The sequence below is a fragment of the Onychostruthus taczanowskii genome, unplaced genomic scaffold (assembly GCF_017590055.1).
Source record: "Onychostruthus taczanowskii isolate IOZ18803 unplaced genomic scaffold, ASM1759005v1 scaffold106, whole genome shotgun sequence".
In the NCBI taxonomy this organism is placed as follows: Eukaryota; Metazoa; Chordata; class Aves; order Passeriformes; family Passeridae; genus Onychostruthus; species Onychostruthus taczanowskii.
Genome location: NW_024497186.1, coordinates 1,166,844 through 1,185,966, shown reverse-complemented (window position 1 = coordinate 1,185,966; position 19,123 = coordinate 1,166,844). Strand labels below are relative to the sequence as shown.

Sequence of the window (19,123 nt, the reverse complement as noted above, 5' to 3'; positions counted from 1 at the left end):
TATGCTTTGGCATAATTTTGTGTTGAGGAATTAACATGAATGAGATTGGTGCAAATGATCTGTTGTTTTGTCATATCCAAGTTATTTGTCTTTGTGCAGACATGTCTGGAGCAACATGACCTTAGCCTTACCCTAAAATGGGTTTTCTGAAGCCAAGAGGAAAAAAAATGTTACTTTCATTTGTAGGGTCACAGGGGGATTTTCCATCTTTAGAGAAGGGGTTTTTTTATGAGTGGCACGAAGATATTTTTTCTTTCATCAGTGGAGAAAGCATATTACAATGATAAAGTTTGGAGAGCAATCATCAAAGGGCAAAGAAGTGGTTCAGAAGATTCTGAACAGCATGGAGAACTCAGGTTCTGAGCATGGCAGAGGTGCAGTATTCTGTTTGTACACGGTGTGCTTTGCTCAGAATGGTTCCATTTGGTTCACAGCAAAGCCAGAGAGAGGAAGACTCTAGATGAATGTCAGGATTTCCTAAGTGGGAGGTTTGGCCCGGTGAGAAGGGGGAGTACACCTAGAACCAAAGTTGTGCTGCTTGAAGAGCAGTGAACATTGGAAAGTTAGAGAAGAAATGGGGCATCAACAGAGGTTATTTGGGTTCTGGGGTGCTGTGAAGCATCTGGCACCTGCAGGACACAACTCCAGGGTTTACTGAGCTTGAAGCTTCCATCTGGACCATGAGGTTTCAGAGCTGCTGATGGACCCATCCATCAGGAATTAACTGAAGCACTTTTTAAAGCCATTTGCATCTTCGCCAAATCCTCTGAAATCTCTGGGCAGTTGCCTTCATCATGTACCTATTTGTTAAAAAAGGAAACAAAACTGCAAATCCTTCTTCATCCTCAGGTATTGTATTTGCTTCCTGACTTGAGTAAGGACTCATCCTGCTGTTCCCTGTTCTGCAGCTGTGTTTTGGCACATTCTGTAATTATAGCAATCCTATCAAAGAGGTTTAAAAACACAGAATCAATTTGTAACTATTTTACAAGTGGTGCCCTCCAGGCCACCGGTGCTCCTTACATTTGCCTGGGCTGTGACTGAAAAGTGACCTTGTGAAAGTTTTCATCCACACTAAAATGAAAATGTGCACAGTCTGCCAACTGGGGTATGGTGCAAGCTAACAAAAGGTTTGATGCAGATGAACTTTGCTCAGTTACTCTCCCCTGTGCTTGTGCAATCCTCCTAGGCCATCTTTTACAGCATCTTTTACTGTTACCTTGGATTTTTAAATTTTTTTTGAACTCTTGTTGGCTTGGTTTGAATTAGATGGCATTCACCTTCAAGATTAATTCAGTTTCAGAATAATTATTTTATTTTCCAAGCTTTAGAACAGAAGCTGTTCTCAGCACATGGCCATCACTTCATCACAACTATCTGTGACTCCTGGAGCCTTGGATCAGTGCTAAGACAAAGCAATTATTCCACTCTGCAGGCCAAAACCAACCCAAATACAAAAGGGAATTCTGCCAAAGTCCTTTATTGTAGCCCTTACATGGCTGGGCTGCCCTCCAGAGGGGTCTGAGAGAATCCTGAACCCTGGAGAACGTGTTCATTTCACAAGATCCTTCACATATTTCCAGCCTTCCACTGTGTACTCACAGGCCCTGGTGGGAGCTACAGACAAGGCAGACATGACTGTGTGCACTCCTGCAAGGAAAGCAGAGAAGAATTACCCCAAGATCATCATTCAAGACAAATTTCCCAATTTCCAGCACCACCATTGTAGATCTCTCTAAGCCCTGAGCATTTGTGACAGAAATAACAACTTCAGGGTCTGTACATGAGCTTAGACAGTTACAGGACTGAGCTCAGTTCTTTGTTTAAGTCCTGTTTTATTTCTGGCCTTGCCACAGACTCCATGGGTGATGCTGGACATGTCACAGTTATCTGTGGATTGTGTTTCCCCACAATTACATGAAGACTCTTTGCTGCACCATAAAACCTATATATTACTAGGTATTTATAACATGCTTTGGCCTTCAAACAAAAATGTCTAAATTTTTAATAACAAAGGGAATGCTCACCCCTTCTGAAAAGCCAAAAACTTAGCTCAGACTCAGTTAGTGAGCAGTTATTTTACCTTTATTCCAGGAAGCAGAGAAGGAAAAGTCAATTTTTGGAGTGGATGGGAGCTAGAAAGAAAGAGAGAGACAAAATATCAGCACTCGAGGGGTTTCACTTGGAATTCACATCACCTTGGCAAAGCCTCTTGACCTCAAATCTCAAAAATACTTAGGTGCCTACTCTCCATAAGCCTCAAAAGAGACCAGACATGATGCTTAAAGTCTGGGCTTTGCTCTTTCCTGCAATACAAAGTAGGTGCAAAAGGTAGAATATATTATTCATGTGCTCCTGAAAAAGCATCTCCATGGCTGCCTCTGTTAGTTTGTAATTGTTTGTGATATGAAAACTCTTCTCAAACTTTAAGCAAAGGTCTCTTATTTTCTGAGGATTTTAAAAACTAAGAACTACTCATAGAAGAGGGGCCTCTTCAAGCAATTTAAATTCAATTTGAACAGGGAAAAATTGGGAGGATAATATTTTCATTGTTTTCCTTAAAAACAAGCAGGATTCTTCAGAAGAAAACTACAGAGTGAAATACCTCCCAGAGCATGTTTGCAGTCCCCCCCTTGACCCTGCATAGGCTGCTTACCCCACTCCTTTGAAATAACATCTGTGAGCAATGTCTCTGCCCCAAATTTAGCATTTTATTTGCCTTCCATTTCAATCCTCTTCAAAATATTTGCCATGTGAAATCCAGTTTCAACAGTAAAACTCCTGCCAGCCTCACTGGAATCAGAATATCACCCCCCTATTTTCTCTTCCTGACTCAGAGGAGGTGTTTGTGTTGCAGGGATCACCTGAGCAGCCCTTACCTCCCAGCCCAGGTAATCTGTCCACTCTTGGATAGCTGGAGGCAGCGTTTCTTGAGCTTTTTTGAGTGCTTCAGCACCTTCTATGCCACTGCCCAGCAGCCCCTGGTCATATGCCACGTACACAGCAGCTCCAGCCAGGCCTCCTTTGACCAGAAACCTGAAAGAATTGAAGCACAACAGTTCAGTTCCTGTTCTGACCATCAGTGCATCTCTCTCAGTGGTTGTGACTGCCAAGAGGGTATCAGTAAAGAAACCTCATGTCTTACTGTAGGTAAAAATCAGCAGAAAAATACCTTCCTATGTTCCTTGCATTCCCAGGACAACTATTTCCCGTCAGCCCCTTGAAACTACTCCTAATTCACATTTTATCAGTGATGGTTTTCAATATAAAAATGAGAAAGTGTCAAATTCCTCGAGAGCACATGCCACTTTTTAAAGCCTGAGAATCACTGGCATGTTCCTCTGCTAAAAGCAACTAAAGAATTCTGCAGAGGGCAAACCATCCATGTTAATGATGTGGTTCTTCCTGATAAATCTGCTATTTGTCTAATAAATCTGACAGACACCAACATCTTGTTAAGCTCATTACAGCCCAGTGACCACCTGGCCATGGTGCTTGCATTGCCAAGGCTTTTAAAGTTTCCCTGTACGATGTGCAGTCACCAGTTTTACAGCTGTGATGGCAACCTACGAAAGGGAAGGGAATATTTGGCATTTATTGGCATTTCTATTACAAAAGAGAGGTCTGAGGTGACCGACTTCCCCAGACTCACACAGCAGAGATGTTTTCCCTTTAAAAAACAGCAAAACAAGGGGACAACCCAAAATTTGGCAGACAGTGGTACTGCAGTAGTAGGACATAGGACAGATACAAGACGGCTGAGAAGAGAGAACCAATTTTTAAAGTCGTGTATTCACACGCATTTCGGGGAAAAGTGATTTCTCTGCCGAAATGCACTGCCGGCCCCCAAGGATACCCTTCCGCACCGCCTCGCTGTGGGTGTACCCACAGCTCCGAGCCCCGCGCTACTCCCAGCCTTATGTTACGTGTGCATGCCCGCAGCCAGCGGCAGGGCCCTCCCGGCGAGTGCAGACACACACGGGGAGCCGCGGGGGCGGGCGAGGCCAAGGGCGCGGAGCGAGGCGAGCACAGCCGAGGGACAGGGCCGGCCGCGGGCCTGGGGACGGGCCGGGGACAGCGGCGAGCACTGAGGGGCGGGTGGGGAGTACGGGGAGGAAACGCCGTGCGGAGGGTGCGGGAGGGCCGGGCCGGGAGGGCGGGCAGGGCCCGCGGGACTCACTTGACAGCGGGCAGCAGGCGGGCGGCCATGGCGGCGGCGGGGCCGGGACCGTCACGGGCGCGCGCGGCCCCGCCCGCCCCGCCCGCGGGAGGGGCGGGCGTGAGGGGCCGGGCAGGACCGGGCAGGACCGGGCAGGACTTGAGGGGCGTGAGGAGCTGGGCAGGACCCCGCAGGACTTGAGGGGCGTGAGGGGGCCGGGCAGGGCTGGGGGCGTGAGGGGTGTGAGGGGCCGCGCAGGACCGGGCAGGACTTGAGGGGCGTGAGGAGCTGGGCAGGACCCCGCAGGACTTGAGGGGCGTGAGGGGGCCAGGCAGGGCTTGAGGGGTGTGAGGGTCCGGGCAGGGCTTGAGGGGTTGGAGGGGTGTGAGGGGCGTGAGGGGCCGGGCAGGACTTGAGGGGTGTGAGAGGGACAGGCAGGGCAGGGATGAGCAGGGCGGGCAGCGCTTGAGGGTATGAGGTTGTGAGGGGGCCGGGCAGGACTTGAGGGGCGTGAGGGGGCCGGGCCGGGCCGGGCTGAGGGTGTGAGGGGGCCGAGCGCGGCTCCTGCGCCTTTGTGGCGCTGTCCCCGCCGCTCGTTTTGTCGCGCTGTGTCGCAGCGTGGTGGCGGAGCAGCCCATCCTGCTGCTCTTATCCAGACAAGGCTCCGTCCTGTGGGCTCTGCCGCCGCCTCCCTGCCGAGATCCGGCTGTTTTGGGGTCACTGCTGCCAGCTGTCATTAGTCTTTAATGAATTTAGAGTTCTCTAAGATTAGACACGAGGGTTTTTTTTTTCTTCTGTAGCCTCTGAGTGCAGAGCGCTGTGGGAATTACCGGTGAAAGATCCTTTTTATTCTTGACCAAGGTGGCTGTGGCTCCCGGGGGAGAGACCCCTCAGGTGGGCTCTCGGTTCTACAAAAGCCTTGACGTGCCACTCCCAAGCTGGCTTCAGGCATCAGAGAAAGGAGAACACGGTGTAATTTTGGCTGAAGTGCTCAGCTTCAAGACCACTTTTTTCGTTACAGCTTGAAGGGATATGAAGCCAATTGGAAAAGTGCTTTGTGCTGCAGGGGTTGTAGCTGGGCTCATAGCTTTCTTCTGGAAAGATGACTTTAACCCAGGTAGGCTCACCAGGGGGATGATTTCAAGCTGAAATATAAGTCACACAAGGGAAGATGTTGAATTTCCAAACTTTGACTGATGGTCTCATTCCTGCCCATAGTCTTACTAGAGTTGGTGGCCCCAAAGCAATGTTTCATTCCCAGAAACAAAGAGAAACTTGAAACAAAGAGGAAGATGAAATGGTCTAAGAGCAGGGATCCTTCTGTCTTTGTGGGGGAAAAAACGACACTTTGCTACTACCTTGCTCTTTCTGTGTTTTGGTTGTAAATTCCTTGGTGTCAAGAACCGTCTCTGTAGGTGTGCAGTGCCTGGCACAAGAGGGCTGATATGTCTCCAGACTGATGGCAAGGAGTAAATGATATGCAGAAGGCACATAGCCCGATTTCTGCTTTCTGTACAGCTTCTCAGAAGGTGAAAAACAACTTAGTTCTTGAAAGATTTTGGTCTAGCAACCCAGGCTAGGCCCTGTGACACAGCTAGCTGCCATCATCATGTCATTGCATCACCAGTCCTGCCTCTTCTAGTTTTGGAGAAGCACCAAGAATTTTGAGCACTTAGGTGAATCTTTCTTTTTTAAAGCTCTGTCAGTAGTTAAGGGCAGCTCCTCTGCTCTTTCCTTCACTTACTTCTGTATCTTTTATTCTCTTTCCCATAAAAAAGAGAGCCTGTCTGGTGCCCGTGTTCTTGTGACTGGAGCCAGTGCTGGGATTGGAGAGCAGATAGCATATCACTATGCCAGATTTGGTGCTGAAATTGTGTTGACTGCCAGAAGGGAAGCTGTGCTGCAGAAGGTAAGAGCCTCCTCCTTGTATGGGGGAAGACATAAGAGATTCAGGCTTTTACCAAACCAACAAAAAAATTAGTTGTCAGCATGATAGATTTTCCTTTGGAAATGTTCAGCATAAACCCAGAAGAGAAGTTGGCCTGTACAAGAAGATGCAAATACAGTGCCTGAGCTTTTAACTGCCTGAACATTTATTTATACGAGGGGATGGTGTGAAGCTGCATCAGGGAAAGTTCAGGCTGGACATTAGGAAAATGTTCTCCACTGTGAGGGTGATCAGTCCCTGGAGTAAGTTCCCCAAAGAGCAGTGGTCACAGCACCAAGCCTATCAGAGCTCAAGGAACATCTGGGCCACATCCTTAATGATATGGTTTGGTTTCAGGGAGTCCTGTGAGGAACAGGGATTTGGATTTGGTGATCCTTATGGGTCCTCTTCAATTTGAGATACTCCATGAACTACAATTCCTGTGCAACGTTGTGAAGATTTTCAGAGTCCAAATTGTTCTATTTGTAGCTGTTTTGTTAAAAACTCAAGACTTTTTGTAAATGCTTTTTGACCAGCTCCAACAGTTGAGACTTCTTCAACTTTATGAAATAGGACAATATTTAGAAAGGGTAACTCTTTAATTGTGGGCATTTGTGACTTCCAAGGAAAGTTCTTCACTGTGAAATGGTGCAAAAGGTGAGTTGGGGACAGTGAGCATAATAATAGCTCCTAATGACTGGAAGGCATTATTTCAGCAAATAGCTAAAACTGCATATCATTGCCAGGCACATTCACACACTCAACATAGCAAAGGAATTATGAAAGATGAATTCTTTTCCAGTTATTTTGGAAAAAAAGAGAAGAACTCAATGTAAAGCATAACCCTTGTTCCAGAAGATTTCCCCTGAAGAAGACTGGGTTTTTTTCCAGTGAATCTTGATCCTGTCCCAAAGTAGATCGTTTAAGCAGACAGTTAAATAGAGGTAACTCTTTGCAGGATGCAGATTCAAAGTCTGGATGCAGAATGAGCTCTCCATGGCCCAAACAGCAGTAAATTTTAAATTAAAGTGTATCTCTGTCCAGAACTGACTCTCACTGACTGTGGTATGTGCTTTATAGTGCCCTTTCCCCCTCATCTTTTTTCAAATAGTTTAATCTTTGGGGTGTGTTCTTTTTCAAGGTGATGGAGAAATGCCTGACGCTCGGAGCAAAGAAGATATTTTATATCCCTGCAGATATGTCTTCTCCTTCAGAGCCTGAAAAGGTGGTTCAGTTTGCTGTCCAAAAGCTGGGTAAGCATCCTGAGCATCTCTTTGGCTTTCAGGTGTGTGCACTGTTCTCATTGTAGCAGGAGCTTCCTGCTTCAGTTCCCTGAACTGAGAAAGGTGTTAAGGACATAGATGTACCACCAGAGCTAAGTTCTGATCCTGAATCATGCTGAAACATCATTTCAGGGAGTTATTGTCAAAGTCAAACAGTTTTCCTTTCAGTTCTACTCCTGAGGAGCAGTCAAAGCTGCTCCCAGATGGGCATATTTAATCTGTTTCCATGGTTAAAGCACTTCCCAGCCTTCTGAGGGAGTGGTTGAGCCCTCCTGGCATTTCTGAGCTTGCTGGTTGATGGTCAGGGATGGGCCCCTTGTGTGACTGCTTTTTCTGCTCTCCGAGGGGGCCTGGATTACCTCGTGTTGAACCACATCGGCACCAACCGCTTCCAGGAGTGGGCTGGAGATGTGGAATACACCCGCTGGCTCATGCAGGTGAGGCTTCCCAGCTCCCCTGGAGCTGAGCCTGGCTTCTCCCAGGACAGCTTTACAAGCTCCAAGGCAAATCCATGTCTGTGGCAGGGGTTGAGAACAATCCTTTTGCTTCATTCCTGTTTGGAGGCTTTGTTGCTAGAGAGGTGTTTTGCTCAGACGTTGTACATTTGTGAAGAGGAATGTTTGGAAAGAATTTCAGACTTCTTCCTTCTGTCCTTCTTACTTCCCTTTAGCCCAGGAGTTTAGGATTGATGGGCAGTTCCAGGCAGTTGTGTTTAGTTCAGGAAGGTCTCTAAGTGAGCAGCCAGCACTTCCTACTGGTCTATGGCACGTGCACGAGTGCAGAACACAAAGTTGTTTGAAATGGTGTCTGCCATTTGAGTTTCTGTTCACAGATTTAGAGTTTTCCTGTAGAATCACCCTGGTGCCAGGTTTTGGGGCCATGGAAATGAAGAGCTGTTTTCTTGATTCAGTCTTCTTCATTCAGGTGGGTCATACTAGTTTGTATTTCATTTTGGAAGGAGGCTTTTTGCTGGACAGTGGGGACTTAGGTAAGACATTAATATAATTTAAGAGAGCAGTCAGACTCTGAAGAGATACTGAATTTTGTGCCTCATTGCAGTTTGAGCACAGTCAAGAGAAACTTAGAAGGGGAGCAAACAGACTCTGGTGTCTTTGGTAGGGATTGCAGAATAAAGAAAGGCATAAAGAAAAAGCAGGGACAACTAATTGTATTCTTGTCAGGAAATGTGTATGTTAAAGCCCAGGAATAACCTTTGCTCTCAATCTTCTTCACTGCCTTTTCTGGAATCTGAAAGACTGATGGATGCAATGTTTGTCCCCATCTTTAGAGATGATTTCTCTCACTTTATGTTTGAAAAAGCAATTCCAAACCATGCTCCTTTCCATTTCTGACCACTCTACTGACTTTCTTGGCTCATGCTTCCAAACCCTCTTGCTTCTTCCATGTCTACATTTATCATTCCAGGTGAATTTTTTGAGTTATGTGGCTCTTGCAACAGCAGCTCTTCCCACCCTGGAGAAGAACAGAGGTGCTCTGGTGGTTGTTTCTTCCCTCACAGGTTGGTGACTTTACCTGGAGTAAGTGCTGGCCTTCTGGAAACAATGATTCTCAGTACTGTTCATATATACTGTTTATATTTCTGTTATTCAACTCCTAAATATATTTTCACACTGTGCTTTTCACAGTATATAATAATAATAAATACATAATAATATAGTAATATGTGTTCTAATATACTTGCATAAAGGGAGACTCACAGAACAGAACAGGAGTTGATACAGTATGACAAAGCCTGCATCTTCTCTCCATGGATCCTCCTTACACCCAGTTTCCTGGGGTTTTCCATTCTCTCTTTTCCCTTTCCAGGGAAAATGCCCACTCCCTTCACCACTTCTTACTCTGCCACCAAGTTTGCCCTGGATGGATTCTTCAGCTCCCTGCGCCACGAGCTCATCATGCAGAAGAGAGATGTGTCAGTCACACTGTGCATCCTGGGCCTGATTGATACTGAGTCAGCACTGGAGTACACCAGGTATGAATTTGTCTGCAGGAACACATCCCTTCTTGAAAACGTGCAAAAAAATGCACAGCAACTCTAAGAGGGTGTGTGCATCTGCCTGGGCACACCACAGGGGTTGTTCATTATGGAACAGAGCAGGCAGAGCCCTGTGGGATCGGCGTGCCCAGCTCGAACCCCAGCAGGCTCCGAGTGACGCTGCGCCATTGCCTTGCAGGGGCAAAGTGCACCTCAGTGCCTCCCCCGCTCCCGAGGCCGCGCTCGCCATCGTCCGGGGCGGAGCCGCTCGGGCACATGAGATTTTCTACCCGCGGTGGCTGCAGCAGCTCTGCTGCCTCTGGGCTCTGTTCCCCAGCAGCGGCAACCAGGTGCTACGGACTTTCTATAACTACAGCAGTCCCTGAGGCATGCCCAGTCTCATCCTACAGCCCTTCTAATCACATTCCTGCCATCCCACTAAGCATCCCACTCAACCACTGCTGTCAAGCAGGGCAGCAGTGGTGGCAAAGTCCCATTTTCCTAACATGACTCATGGTCTGTCATCATGCTTCAGCCATGGTTCTGCTGCTGTTACCCATCAGTCAGAGATCTTTCCCACTGTTCACTCTGCCTTAGCCCTCCTCCCATCTCCCCTCCTCCTTCAGCCTCACCTCACTTTGACAGCATCCAGCTTTGCTCAGCCCCAGCTTTAGCCCCTGTCTGTCTGCACAGGATGTCCTGCAATGGCTGTACATTCCTGGGACATCCTTCCTCCACTACTTTTGGATCCCATGAACCCTCTTGCTTCCTCTAAGTAGAATTTTTATCTCTATTTTAATTAAACAAGTTTTTAATGTGTTGGTGTTATGAGTTGATGCTTCCCCTGTGAAGAAATACTGGTCCCCTGGATTCTGTGGGCCAAGGCCTGTTTGCTGACCCTGTGTGACCGGTTCAATCAGCCCAGGGCTTTGGCAATGTCTTCAAGTGTAAGCATTACCTAAAAGCAGGTGCAGCTAACAACAGGAAGTAAAGCCCCAGGTACTTAGCAAGTAAAACTTTTATTAAATAAATTTAGGATTTTTTTTGACCAGAGTGAGGAATTTGACATTGACAAAGCTTGTATCGCACCTGTAACATTGTACAGTCACATCAGTAACTGTGATGGAAGAAACTGTAAATGCTTGTTTTAAACCAGCTTGACCTAGGATTCCCAAAGTCCTTTTTTTTTTCCCATTTTGCATTTGTTCATATTTTTTCTTTTTTTTTTTTGTTTTGTTCAAAATTAGACTAAGTTTAAACTTCATGAAATTACTTGTAGCAGAAATAAAGTACATTATACAAATCACATACATAATAGATGTTAAGTATAAAAATGGTATTTACAATAAGTAAACATGGACTATAGAAACACACAGACTCTCACAGCTTCATTCACCTCTCATAAACTCTCAGCGTCAGACACAGAAGGGTGGTTGAGGAGATCTGAAGGTACTTAAAGGACTGTGCCACAAACACCTGAACAAAGGGCAAACTGGAGGAGAATGAGAGTTGGCTGAGATTCTCCAAAATCCCCATAGCCCATTTCAGTATCAATTGCACCAACTTTACCCCACCAACTCTCTTGTCCCTATTTCAATGTGCTCACACACCCTCACACACACGTTTGTGGTACCTTATCAAACTCTGAATATTGAAATCGTTCATTCCTAATCACTCTGGGGTTTGTTGGTCTGTTCTGCCTTGCTTTCCTTTCCTTTCCTTACTTTTGTAGAGACTGTTCCAAACTGTTCAAGGGATGTGCCTTGTCAGGATGACACACACCCCCCACTCCCAGGGGATCTTTTTAAAATCCAGTTCTGAACTACATTCTGTGCTTTAGAGTTTGTGTAAATAGTGTATAGAGCTGTCCCTACATATATATATGTGTGTATATATATATGTATATGCTGCATAATGTATAATCTGTCTCTTGGGGGGGTGCTGGGGTGAAAATCCCAGAACAGAACCCTCTTTCATCCTATTTTCCTTGCATCTGCTGGGGAAAGCTTTGCAGCGGGTGCATGAGGAGAGCCCTCCTGCTGAATTCAGAGGGAGAAAACGTCCTGTGTCATCTGGAAGGAGAACTGCCCACTCCCCAGTGCTGGTATCCGACACAGGGAGGCAGTGTGCAGCCCCTGGGAGCCTTCTCTAGCTGTGCTGGAGATTGCATCTGCTCACACTCTCTCATCTTCTCCTGCCTTCATCAAGAAAATGCAGTTGCCATGGAGAGCTGTGAAACACGGATCTGTGCCATGTGTGGGGAGGCAGTGCAGTTCCTCTAAGGAAGGGGACTGGTTTCCTGTGCTTTCAGCCTAATCACGGAGTGCTCAGGGTAGGGGCTGGCACCACATCCCAGGAGCTTTGTCTGCAGAAGCCCTTGGAAAGGTAAGACAGCTCTCCGGATCCTTAACCAGGCTGGTGCTAAGGTGGATGAGTGACTCAAGCTGAGCAGCTGACTGTGCCCTAATCCTGGAGGAATGTATTTCTCCTTCTTGCTCGTGTTGAGCAGAGAGATGTGCGCTCTCTCTCTCTCTCTCCCCAGCCCACCCCCAGCTCCCTCTCTCCAAAATGTTCAGGCCTATCTGCAGTGCGTGCTGAGAAGACACTGTTGCAAAGGCAAACCCCTAATTTCCAATACCTCTTGCAAGCAGTCACTCTCTGAATGGAAAAGTTTGGTCCTGTGAGCTAGTTAAAAAAAAAAAATAGAGACTGTATATATTTATAGTTATCTATGAAAGGGCCAGAAACAGAGCAGGAGGGAGGGAGGGACGGAAGTGAATTTCCACACATCACTGCAGTAACCTAGAGACACACCATGGGTTTGCTTGGTCCATGTTCTCCAGCCACACCCCGAGAGGAAGAGCTCCGTGTCCCAGGGGCTGCTGGTTTGCTGGTCCCTTTGCTTTGCACCACGTTAGCAGCAAATATGCGAGTCCAGGCGTGGCAAGAATCTTCCTCCTGGGCAGATATTGAGCCTTCTCTTTAATTGCATGTCTTGGAGAGGAGGGGAGGAGGAAGATGGGGTGGGTAAGGTGGGAAGCCGAGGAAGGAAAGGGGTGGTGTCAAAAGAGTCGATAAATTTACTGGCCTCTCTGAAAATCAACCTGAAGCAGAAATTCTTCCTCTGGACTTTCCCTTCACCTGAACAGAAATGGAGGAGGGAGGGAATTGGGAGGTTAGGAGGACATCTGTGCAAACCTCAGGCTTTGAGCAGCAGGATTCTGACCCAAATCAGATCAGCTCTCCCTTGCTCCCCATCTGTAGGCTGGCAGGAGCTGGCTCTTGGACAGTAGCCCATCAAGGGCCTCAACTTTTCTCTGCTTTTCTGTGATCCCTGTGAATCACAGAATTCCTCTTCTCCCTCTTCTCACCCCAGAAAGCACTGTTTGCAGACTAACTTCAGGGCCCATGTAACAGCTGAAAACTACTGGGGTTTAATACCTTTTTAGGCAGTCAAAAGCTTTTTGGGAGCAGTTGGACAGCAGAGTAAAACCTTGCTTAGACCACAAACAGGCCACTGGAACCATCTGCCTGCCAGGGCACTCACAGGCCTTGATGAACTTAACCAGCCCCACCTGTCTGTCCACACTGCCCACAGCTCCAGAGTCTCCTCACAGCTCTGTGCCATCAGCCTTGGTCTGGCACAGTGTGGAAGTGCCAGTGTCCACCTGCCCATGGACCTGTGCTGTCCATGGATCTCATTACCTGGGCTCCACCCCCTGCACTGGCTTCCCACCTCGATGTTTATTATTGTCATATAGACCTGCCTGGCAATCCCTGGGCTCTGACCCTGATCTTGACTCTCTGGCTTGGCTTTGGGCTTGCCCCATTGCCACAAATTTGCCAGGCCTGCTCTGGCCCTGGCCATCACCTCCAGGCCTGCTCTGGTCACCCAGCTGAGGTGAAGCCTGTGCCCCACCAGCTGTGTCACTGCCTCCACTGCTGGCCTCCCCCTCTGCAGGGAGCACTGGGGCCTGAGCAGAGCTGTGCCCTGCTGGGGGCAGTTTACCTGTGCTGCAGAAGTGACTCCTGCTTGCTCACTGCTGTCAGTAGGGGTGGTTGGCATCCTTGGGCCGTTTTAACTGGACCTTCAAGCGTTTCATGCCAATCTGGAAGCCATTCATGGCCTGGATAGCAGTCTGTGCACTGGATGGGTTGTCAAAGCTCACAAAACCTGAAGGAAGGACACAGGATGGGTGACAGTGGCACTGCTGGTGCCATGCCCAGTGTGAGTGTCATTGTTATTGATCATACTTCCCTTGCCTTCACTCACCAAAACACTTGCTCTGGTTGGTGGCACGATCCATGAACACCTTTGAGGAGATGATATTGCCAAAGGGCAGGAACATCTGCATCAGCTCGTTGTCTCCAAACTCCTGGGGGAGATGGTAGATGAAGAGATTGCAGCCTTCAGGACCTGCAGGTGTGGGGGTGATGGAGAAGGACAAAACAGAAAGCCCCCAAAGGGCAGGGGAAGAGAAATGGGCTCAACTCACAGCACAGCACTGGAGGAGAGCCCTAGCACTGCCTCCTGCCCTGACCTCCCCTTGCTTGTCCCTGTCACTGGTCCCTCAAGGGATCTGAGGGCTCTTAAAGAGCAACTGAGAGACTCTATACCTGGAGAGCAGTTTCTGGAGAGCAGATTCTCTTTCAAAGCTTTCCCAGTTCCTACACAGGGTGCTGGACACAACCAGCTCTGTGAGTGTCTGGGTGCTGTTTTGCTGGAAGGAAATCAGCTGAGGTGAGAGCTCACAGCTGTCCCAGTCCTGGGAGAGTGGCAGACACTGCTGTGTGAAAGCTGCTGCTGTAGCACTCCCTGCAGCATTGCCTTCAGTTCAGAAGCCACAGCCTTAACTGGAAACCTCCTGGATTGCCACACATCCAATTTATGGGCTGAACTGGTCCTGTCCATTCCTTCACTTGCTCCTTAGGAGCACAACAAGCTGCTCCTTTGCAGACACTTGCTCTACCAATCAGGTGCAGAGAGAGATTGTCTTTGCCTCCAAATTCTATTCAAGCCAGTTTTAAAGTAAGTTGAAAATAAACTCAATAGGCTATGAAGGCTGAAAAATGAGGAGAGCACATTGGAGAGGCTGGTTTGACGGGTTCCACTGTGGTTCTGGCACCAGCAAAGAGGGGGATGAGTGGATCCTCTTTGCACAGGAAAGGTGCTGACTCTCATCCCCTTTGGTGTGGAAGGTGTTCCAGGGCCTACTGCCCCTCTGCACCTGGCAGCATCTGGCCAGATGTGAGGTCAGGAAACATCCTGTGATCCTTCCCACCCCCTGCAGACATGTGGTTGTTTCCATACCCCAGCTCCAGCATTAAAGATCAGTGGACAAAAATTAGTGCTATCCCCTCTCCATTGTCTCTGTTGTGCAGAAGATGAGCTCCACAAATCCCAGCCACACCACTGGACACCCCTACTCCCACTGAGATCCTCACCTTCTCGCTGCTGCTGCTGCAGGATGGGAGGCTGCTGAGGGATGCTCTGTGCAATGGGGGTGATGGTGGTGGTTGGATACACAGCTGCAGCCCAAGGAGACAGAACAAACCGTTCACCTGAGGATCTGGTCAGCCACACAAGAGGCTGAGGGGGACAAGGGAAGCTGGTACCTGCATACTGCTGAACTCCTGTGAAGGCTGGGTGCAAAGTCTCTGCTACTGAAGGGCTCTGGGCTGCAGAGAAAAACACAATCAGAAGCACAGCAAAGGGAATCACTCATGCATTGTGTGTGTGTGTGTGTGAGTGTGTGTGTGTGTGTAGTGTTGTTTCCCACCCTCGCCCCCAAGTGAGTCTCAGTGCTTGGCTGGGAGGGAGCTACAAAAGTGTGGGGAATCCAGAAAAGAGGAGCTAATTGCAATTTCAAAGGTCTCTGCATGGTGGGGTTTTTTTACTGCTCTCAATACCTGAATATGGCACAAGGCCATTGGTGTAAACTGTTTCCAAGGTTGGATGCCCATTTGGGAATGGTACCACTCCAGTGAATCCATTGGAAATGGGTGCCACCAGTCCAGGCATGGCTGCTGTTCCCAGGAGAGGTGGTGAATGTAGCCCTGGAGAACAAGAAGAAAGGACAGCCCGTGAAAGTCAAGGTCCCACAAAGCCCCTGCTCCCCCCTTCCACCAGGCAAGACTGCTGTGTATGAAGCCATTAATTCTCTTTGGCACATGGAGATGACAGACTGGAGCCTTCACAAAACGAAGAGGCAGCACTAGTGGGAAGAGTGTGAGAAGAACTGCCAGTCCTGAGTGTCAGAGCTTTGAGGGGGGAACATCTCTGGGTTTGCACAGCACCTGGCAGGACACATGCCTGCCCTGACAGGGTTTGAACCCAACGTGCATTACTGCTCTGGGGTGATGATCATGAACAGCAGCACTGCTGATCTGAGCCAAGTGCAATCCTGGGAACCCAGGCCTTTACTAAAACTGCAGCAAGAATGCACAGCTGTAGGGCAAGAGGATGTGTGCTGAACATGTGAGGGTGTCAGGGGGGGTTGAGGAATTGAGCAGAGACTGCTGTGCTCAGAGGCTGCACTGCTGGAGAGCAGTGAGCTAATGCAGCTGCTGCCCGGGAGGTGCAGAACTGCTCTACCCGGGTGGGCCCGTGAGTGCCGGGCCAGGAGTTCCTGCCCCGGAGGCCTCACCTGACGCTGGTGCAATGGGAGTGGCTGGCAGCCCGTTGAGACTGACGGCCCCGATCTGCTGGATGTGGCACGGGGAGAAGGCGACGCCCGGGCTCAGGTAGCTGCCGTGGGAGGTGGAGAGAACCGTGGTCTGCTGCTGCATCAGCTGCAAAGCAGGACCGTGCAGTCAGGGCCTCCCGCCGCCAGGGCCCTGCAGAGCTGGGGGAGGCTGTGCAGACCAGCCTGGCTGTCACCTCCCCCAGGTCCTGCCACCTGCCCCGGAGCTTCCCCTGACACTGCCACACCTGCTGGGGTGAGCAGGGGTGGCTGTCCCCCCCAGGCCCAGCCCCACAAGGTTCCTGTAGCCATGTACTCACACAGCTGCTGTCCTTGCCCACGCGGGACAGTGGCCACCCGTGAGAGCCACCCTGTCCTGCAGGCAGGGGACACAGCTCAGGGGGCATCCCAGAACACAAAGCCAGGGCCGCGGCTGGCCACCCCGTGCCTCGCCCTCTCCATGGACCAGCAGCCCCGAGGGGCTGTGGCTCACTCAGCTGGGCAAGGGCACCAGGACAGCCCCCGGGGCTCTGCTGCAGTGGGGAGGGAACGGGCCAGGGCCGTGCTCCTGGCACCCAGCAGCACCATCTCCCCACGGGCCCTTGCACTGTCCGGCACAGGCCCCTGTCCCTGGTCACTTCTGCCAGGACAGTGACAGATTTAATAACACAGCTTTGCCTTGAGGAACTTTGCCCAGATCCTCCTGCTTCTGCCGAGCCTCCACGAGCAGATCCTGCTGGGACACGCAGGGCTCGCTCTGGCACGGGCACCAGCTGTGTGCCCAGGCCCAGCTCTCGTGGCCTGCTTTGCCCTCAGAGGTCTGGCCCGTGAGCCCCTGAGCTCAGGCTGTGCCCTGGCACTGGCCTGCACCCCGGGGCTGGGGGACATCAGCTCCTCGTGGTGCCATGACACACCTGCCAAGGGAGAGATGCACAGTACAGAAGGAAGGGTGGGAGGGTTAAGAGAAGAAAAAAAAATCCTTCTGGTCCTATTTGACCATCAGTGGGAGCATAAGATGCCCTCAGAGTGCAAAAAAGACTTCGTTCTGGATGTAAAATTATCCAGCCCATTAGCAGCTCTGTCTTCACATCAAGCAAGAAGAGCAGGGGAGGCACAGGCACAGCTCTTAGGAAACCTGAGTTCCTCAGGAGGAGCTGAGGGGTGACACAAGGCAAAACCCAAGGAAACAACAAAAATCTTCCTGACATTGCCACATCCCACTGTCTGCTTTGCAACACAAACACAGAGCTCTCAAGGAAGCCACCCTTGACCAAGGGCCCAGGGCTCAGCTGAAGGATCTGGTAACTGTGAGAAGTTTGTGGCTAGCTAAACCTCCCAATTTCCTCACACAGAAGCTGATCATGGCTTTAGCACAAAAATAAGAGGAATTTAATGGCAGGGCTGCCTCTGTAAGCTGGAACAAGCAAAGCCATGGGGTGAAATTGGCTTTCCCTTTTTTGGGGACTGGTGAGTGCTCCCAGGCCTGTCCCAATGCAGGGCTCTGGGACTGAGAGCACAGGGTCACTCCTGTGCCATTCCAGGAAGGACAAGCCCTGGTATCACCTCTCTGCTCACCACCCACCATCCCTGGCTCTCCTGGAGCTGGGAGCCACCCGAGCCAGGGCTGCAGTGAAACGTGCCCTCCCTGGGGTCCCTGGGCAGAGCCCCACCAGCTCCTGCTCCTGTCCCCACTCAGGGTGCAGGAACCAACTCATTTCCTACTCACTATGTGAATATTGATCTTCTCTTTTCTCATTAATGCCTCTTCTGTGCTGGGCTCTGGCTGGACCAAGGCCACACAAGCACCAAATTGGCACTCTGGAATTGTTCTCTTCACTTACATAAAATTACCATAATGAACCATAAGAGCAGAAATAAAAGGAGGGGAGGTGTGAAGAAATTATGTTTTGTGTTTGGAACTAATTGATTTATGATATACAAGAAATATTCAAGCATTATAAGCACTTAGTAAATTGCTACAGTTTCTTTTTTAAGATTTTAGGCCTTTTTTTAATTGATAATTTTTTGTTCAGCTCCCAAACATTTCCCTGAGTCCACCTGAACTAACTTGTTGAATAAAATGAACTCATTTGCAGAAGCACCTGGGATCAAAAGCTGATTTAAGCACTGAAACCAACTGCTTTCAGATTCTTAGTCAGTTGTACTTCCCAGATGAGACTTTTTTGTACAGTTTCAGCTAACATACACTGCTTGACATTTTAAGTACCTTATTTTGCATATTTGCATAGATCTGAATAACTTTAGACTGAACTTAGTGTATGATTATTTCATGTTTAATTTGAGATAGTTTTTGAAGGTTATATATAAATTTAAAAAAGACAACTGAAAACAAAACAAAAACAACCCAGGCTCCAAACTTCTTCCTAAAGCCCTGGGGACCACTTTGGCTTGGTAACTCAGCAAACCCTGTGGGGACAGGAAGAGGAATCTGTTGTGTATTAAATTATGGCTACAAGAACCTGTGCAGCCTCTGGTGCACCAGTTCACCCCAGCAGCTCTTGCTCCTGTCAGTCTGGTTCAGCCACATCCAGAATGTCAGGATCCAGAACAGTCAGGATCCAGAATGGTGAGGCTGCACCTCCCACCCTGGGGGACCTTGGGTGCAGGATTTACTCCTCCAAGCCCAGAATCAGGAAGGCATGAGGGATTTTGGGCTTCCCTGAGTCCTGGCTTACCAGAGGTCCCAGCTGCCAAGGGCTGCCCATGGCAGAGCATTTTGAGGAACCATAAGGAGATTCAGCATGGACATCCCTCTCTTTTGCCCCCACTTCCAGAGATGTCAGGTGGCATTCCAAAGGGCTGATTCCCTCTCCCTCTGATGGTGGCACTGTGTGTGTGAGGACTGGCTGGGATCTCTCCTCCAGAAGGGAGACCAAAGATGGGGATGGCACAAGAGAAAGAGTCAGGTGTGAGGTCAGTGCCTCAGGGGGAAAAAAACAAGGAGAACCAAACCCAGTGGAAAGGAAAAAGAAAAGAAGGAAAAATATCCCAAAAAAGTGGGAGACAGGCTGAGTCTGGAGTCAAGGGGAAAGCCAAAACAAAGTCACAGAGGGA

General features: G+C 49.2%; 3 protein-coding genes across 9 annotated transcripts in view; 1 reads left to right on the top strand and 2 right to left on the bottom strand.

Moving 5' to 3' along the window:
* Nucleotides 1–1,292: 1,292 nt before the first annotated feature.
* Nucleotides 1,293–4,236, bottom strand: MICOS13 (mitochondrial contact site and cristae organizing system subunit 13). The gene is made up of 4 exons (XM_041416919.1): nucleotides 4,181–4,236; nucleotides 2,880–3,036; nucleotides 2,084–2,135; nucleotides 1,293–1,650 (listed from the first exon to the last, which is right to left on the bottom strand). Exons 1-4 carry the CDS (start codon nucleotides 4,207–4,209, stop codon nucleotides 1,553–1,555), a joined length of 336 nt encoding a protein of 111 aa, XP_041272853.1. The 5' UTR covers nucleotides 4,210–4,236; the 3' UTR covers nucleotides 1,293–1,552.
* On the top strand, nucleotides 3,998–11,137 carry HSD11B1L (hydroxysteroid 11-beta dehydrogenase 1 like). 7 transcript variants are annotated; one of them, XM_041416876.1, is made up of 8 exons: nucleotides 3,998–4,098; nucleotides 4,960–5,276; nucleotides 5,938–6,068; nucleotides 7,228–7,339; nucleotides 7,715–7,806; nucleotides 8,795–8,888; nucleotides 9,197–9,362; nucleotides 9,565–11,137. In XM_041416876.1, the coding sequence occupies exons 2-8, from the start codon at nucleotides 5,192–5,194 to the stop codon at nucleotides 9,749–9,751; spliced, it is 867 nt and encodes a 288-aa protein (XP_041272810.1). In that variant the 5' UTR covers nucleotides 3,998–4,098; nucleotides 4,960–5,191; the 3' UTR covers nucleotides 9,752–11,137. The 7 variants fall into 7 exon arrangements, with proteins under 7 accessions (XP_041272810.1, XP_041272802.1, XP_041272793.1 ...); XM_041416868.1 differs by lacking the exon at nucleotides 3,998–4,098 and adding an exon at nucleotides 4,561–4,875; XM_041416859.1 differs by lacking the exon at nucleotides 3,998–4,098 and having other exon boundaries at nucleotides 4,561–5,053; nucleotides 5,181–5,276.
* Nucleotides 11,138–12,450: 1,313 nt separating this feature from the next.
* The window catches only part of CELF5 (CUGBP Elav-like family member 5), a 36,298-nt gene continuing 29,625 nt past the window's right edge, over nucleotides 12,451–19,123 (bottom strand). Inside the window, exons 7-13 of the mRNA XM_041415253.1 lie at nucleotides 16,013–16,157; nucleotides 15,276–15,422; nucleotides 14,982–15,044; nucleotides 14,811–14,894; nucleotides 13,639–13,782; nucleotides 13,375–13,539; nucleotides 12,451–12,506 (exon numbers count right to left, since the gene is read on the bottom strand). Coding sequence (XP_041271187.1) covers nucleotides 13,412–13,539; nucleotides 13,639–13,782; nucleotides 14,811–14,894; nucleotides 14,982–15,044; nucleotides 15,276–15,422; nucleotides 16,013–16,157 — 711 coding nt within the window. The 3' untranslated portion in view covers nucleotides 12,451–12,506; nucleotides 13,375–13,411. The remainder of the gene's footprint in view (nucleotides 12,507–13,374; nucleotides 13,540–13,638; nucleotides 13,783–14,810; nucleotides 14,895–14,981; nucleotides 15,045–15,275; nucleotides 15,423–16,012; nucleotides 16,158–19,123) is intronic.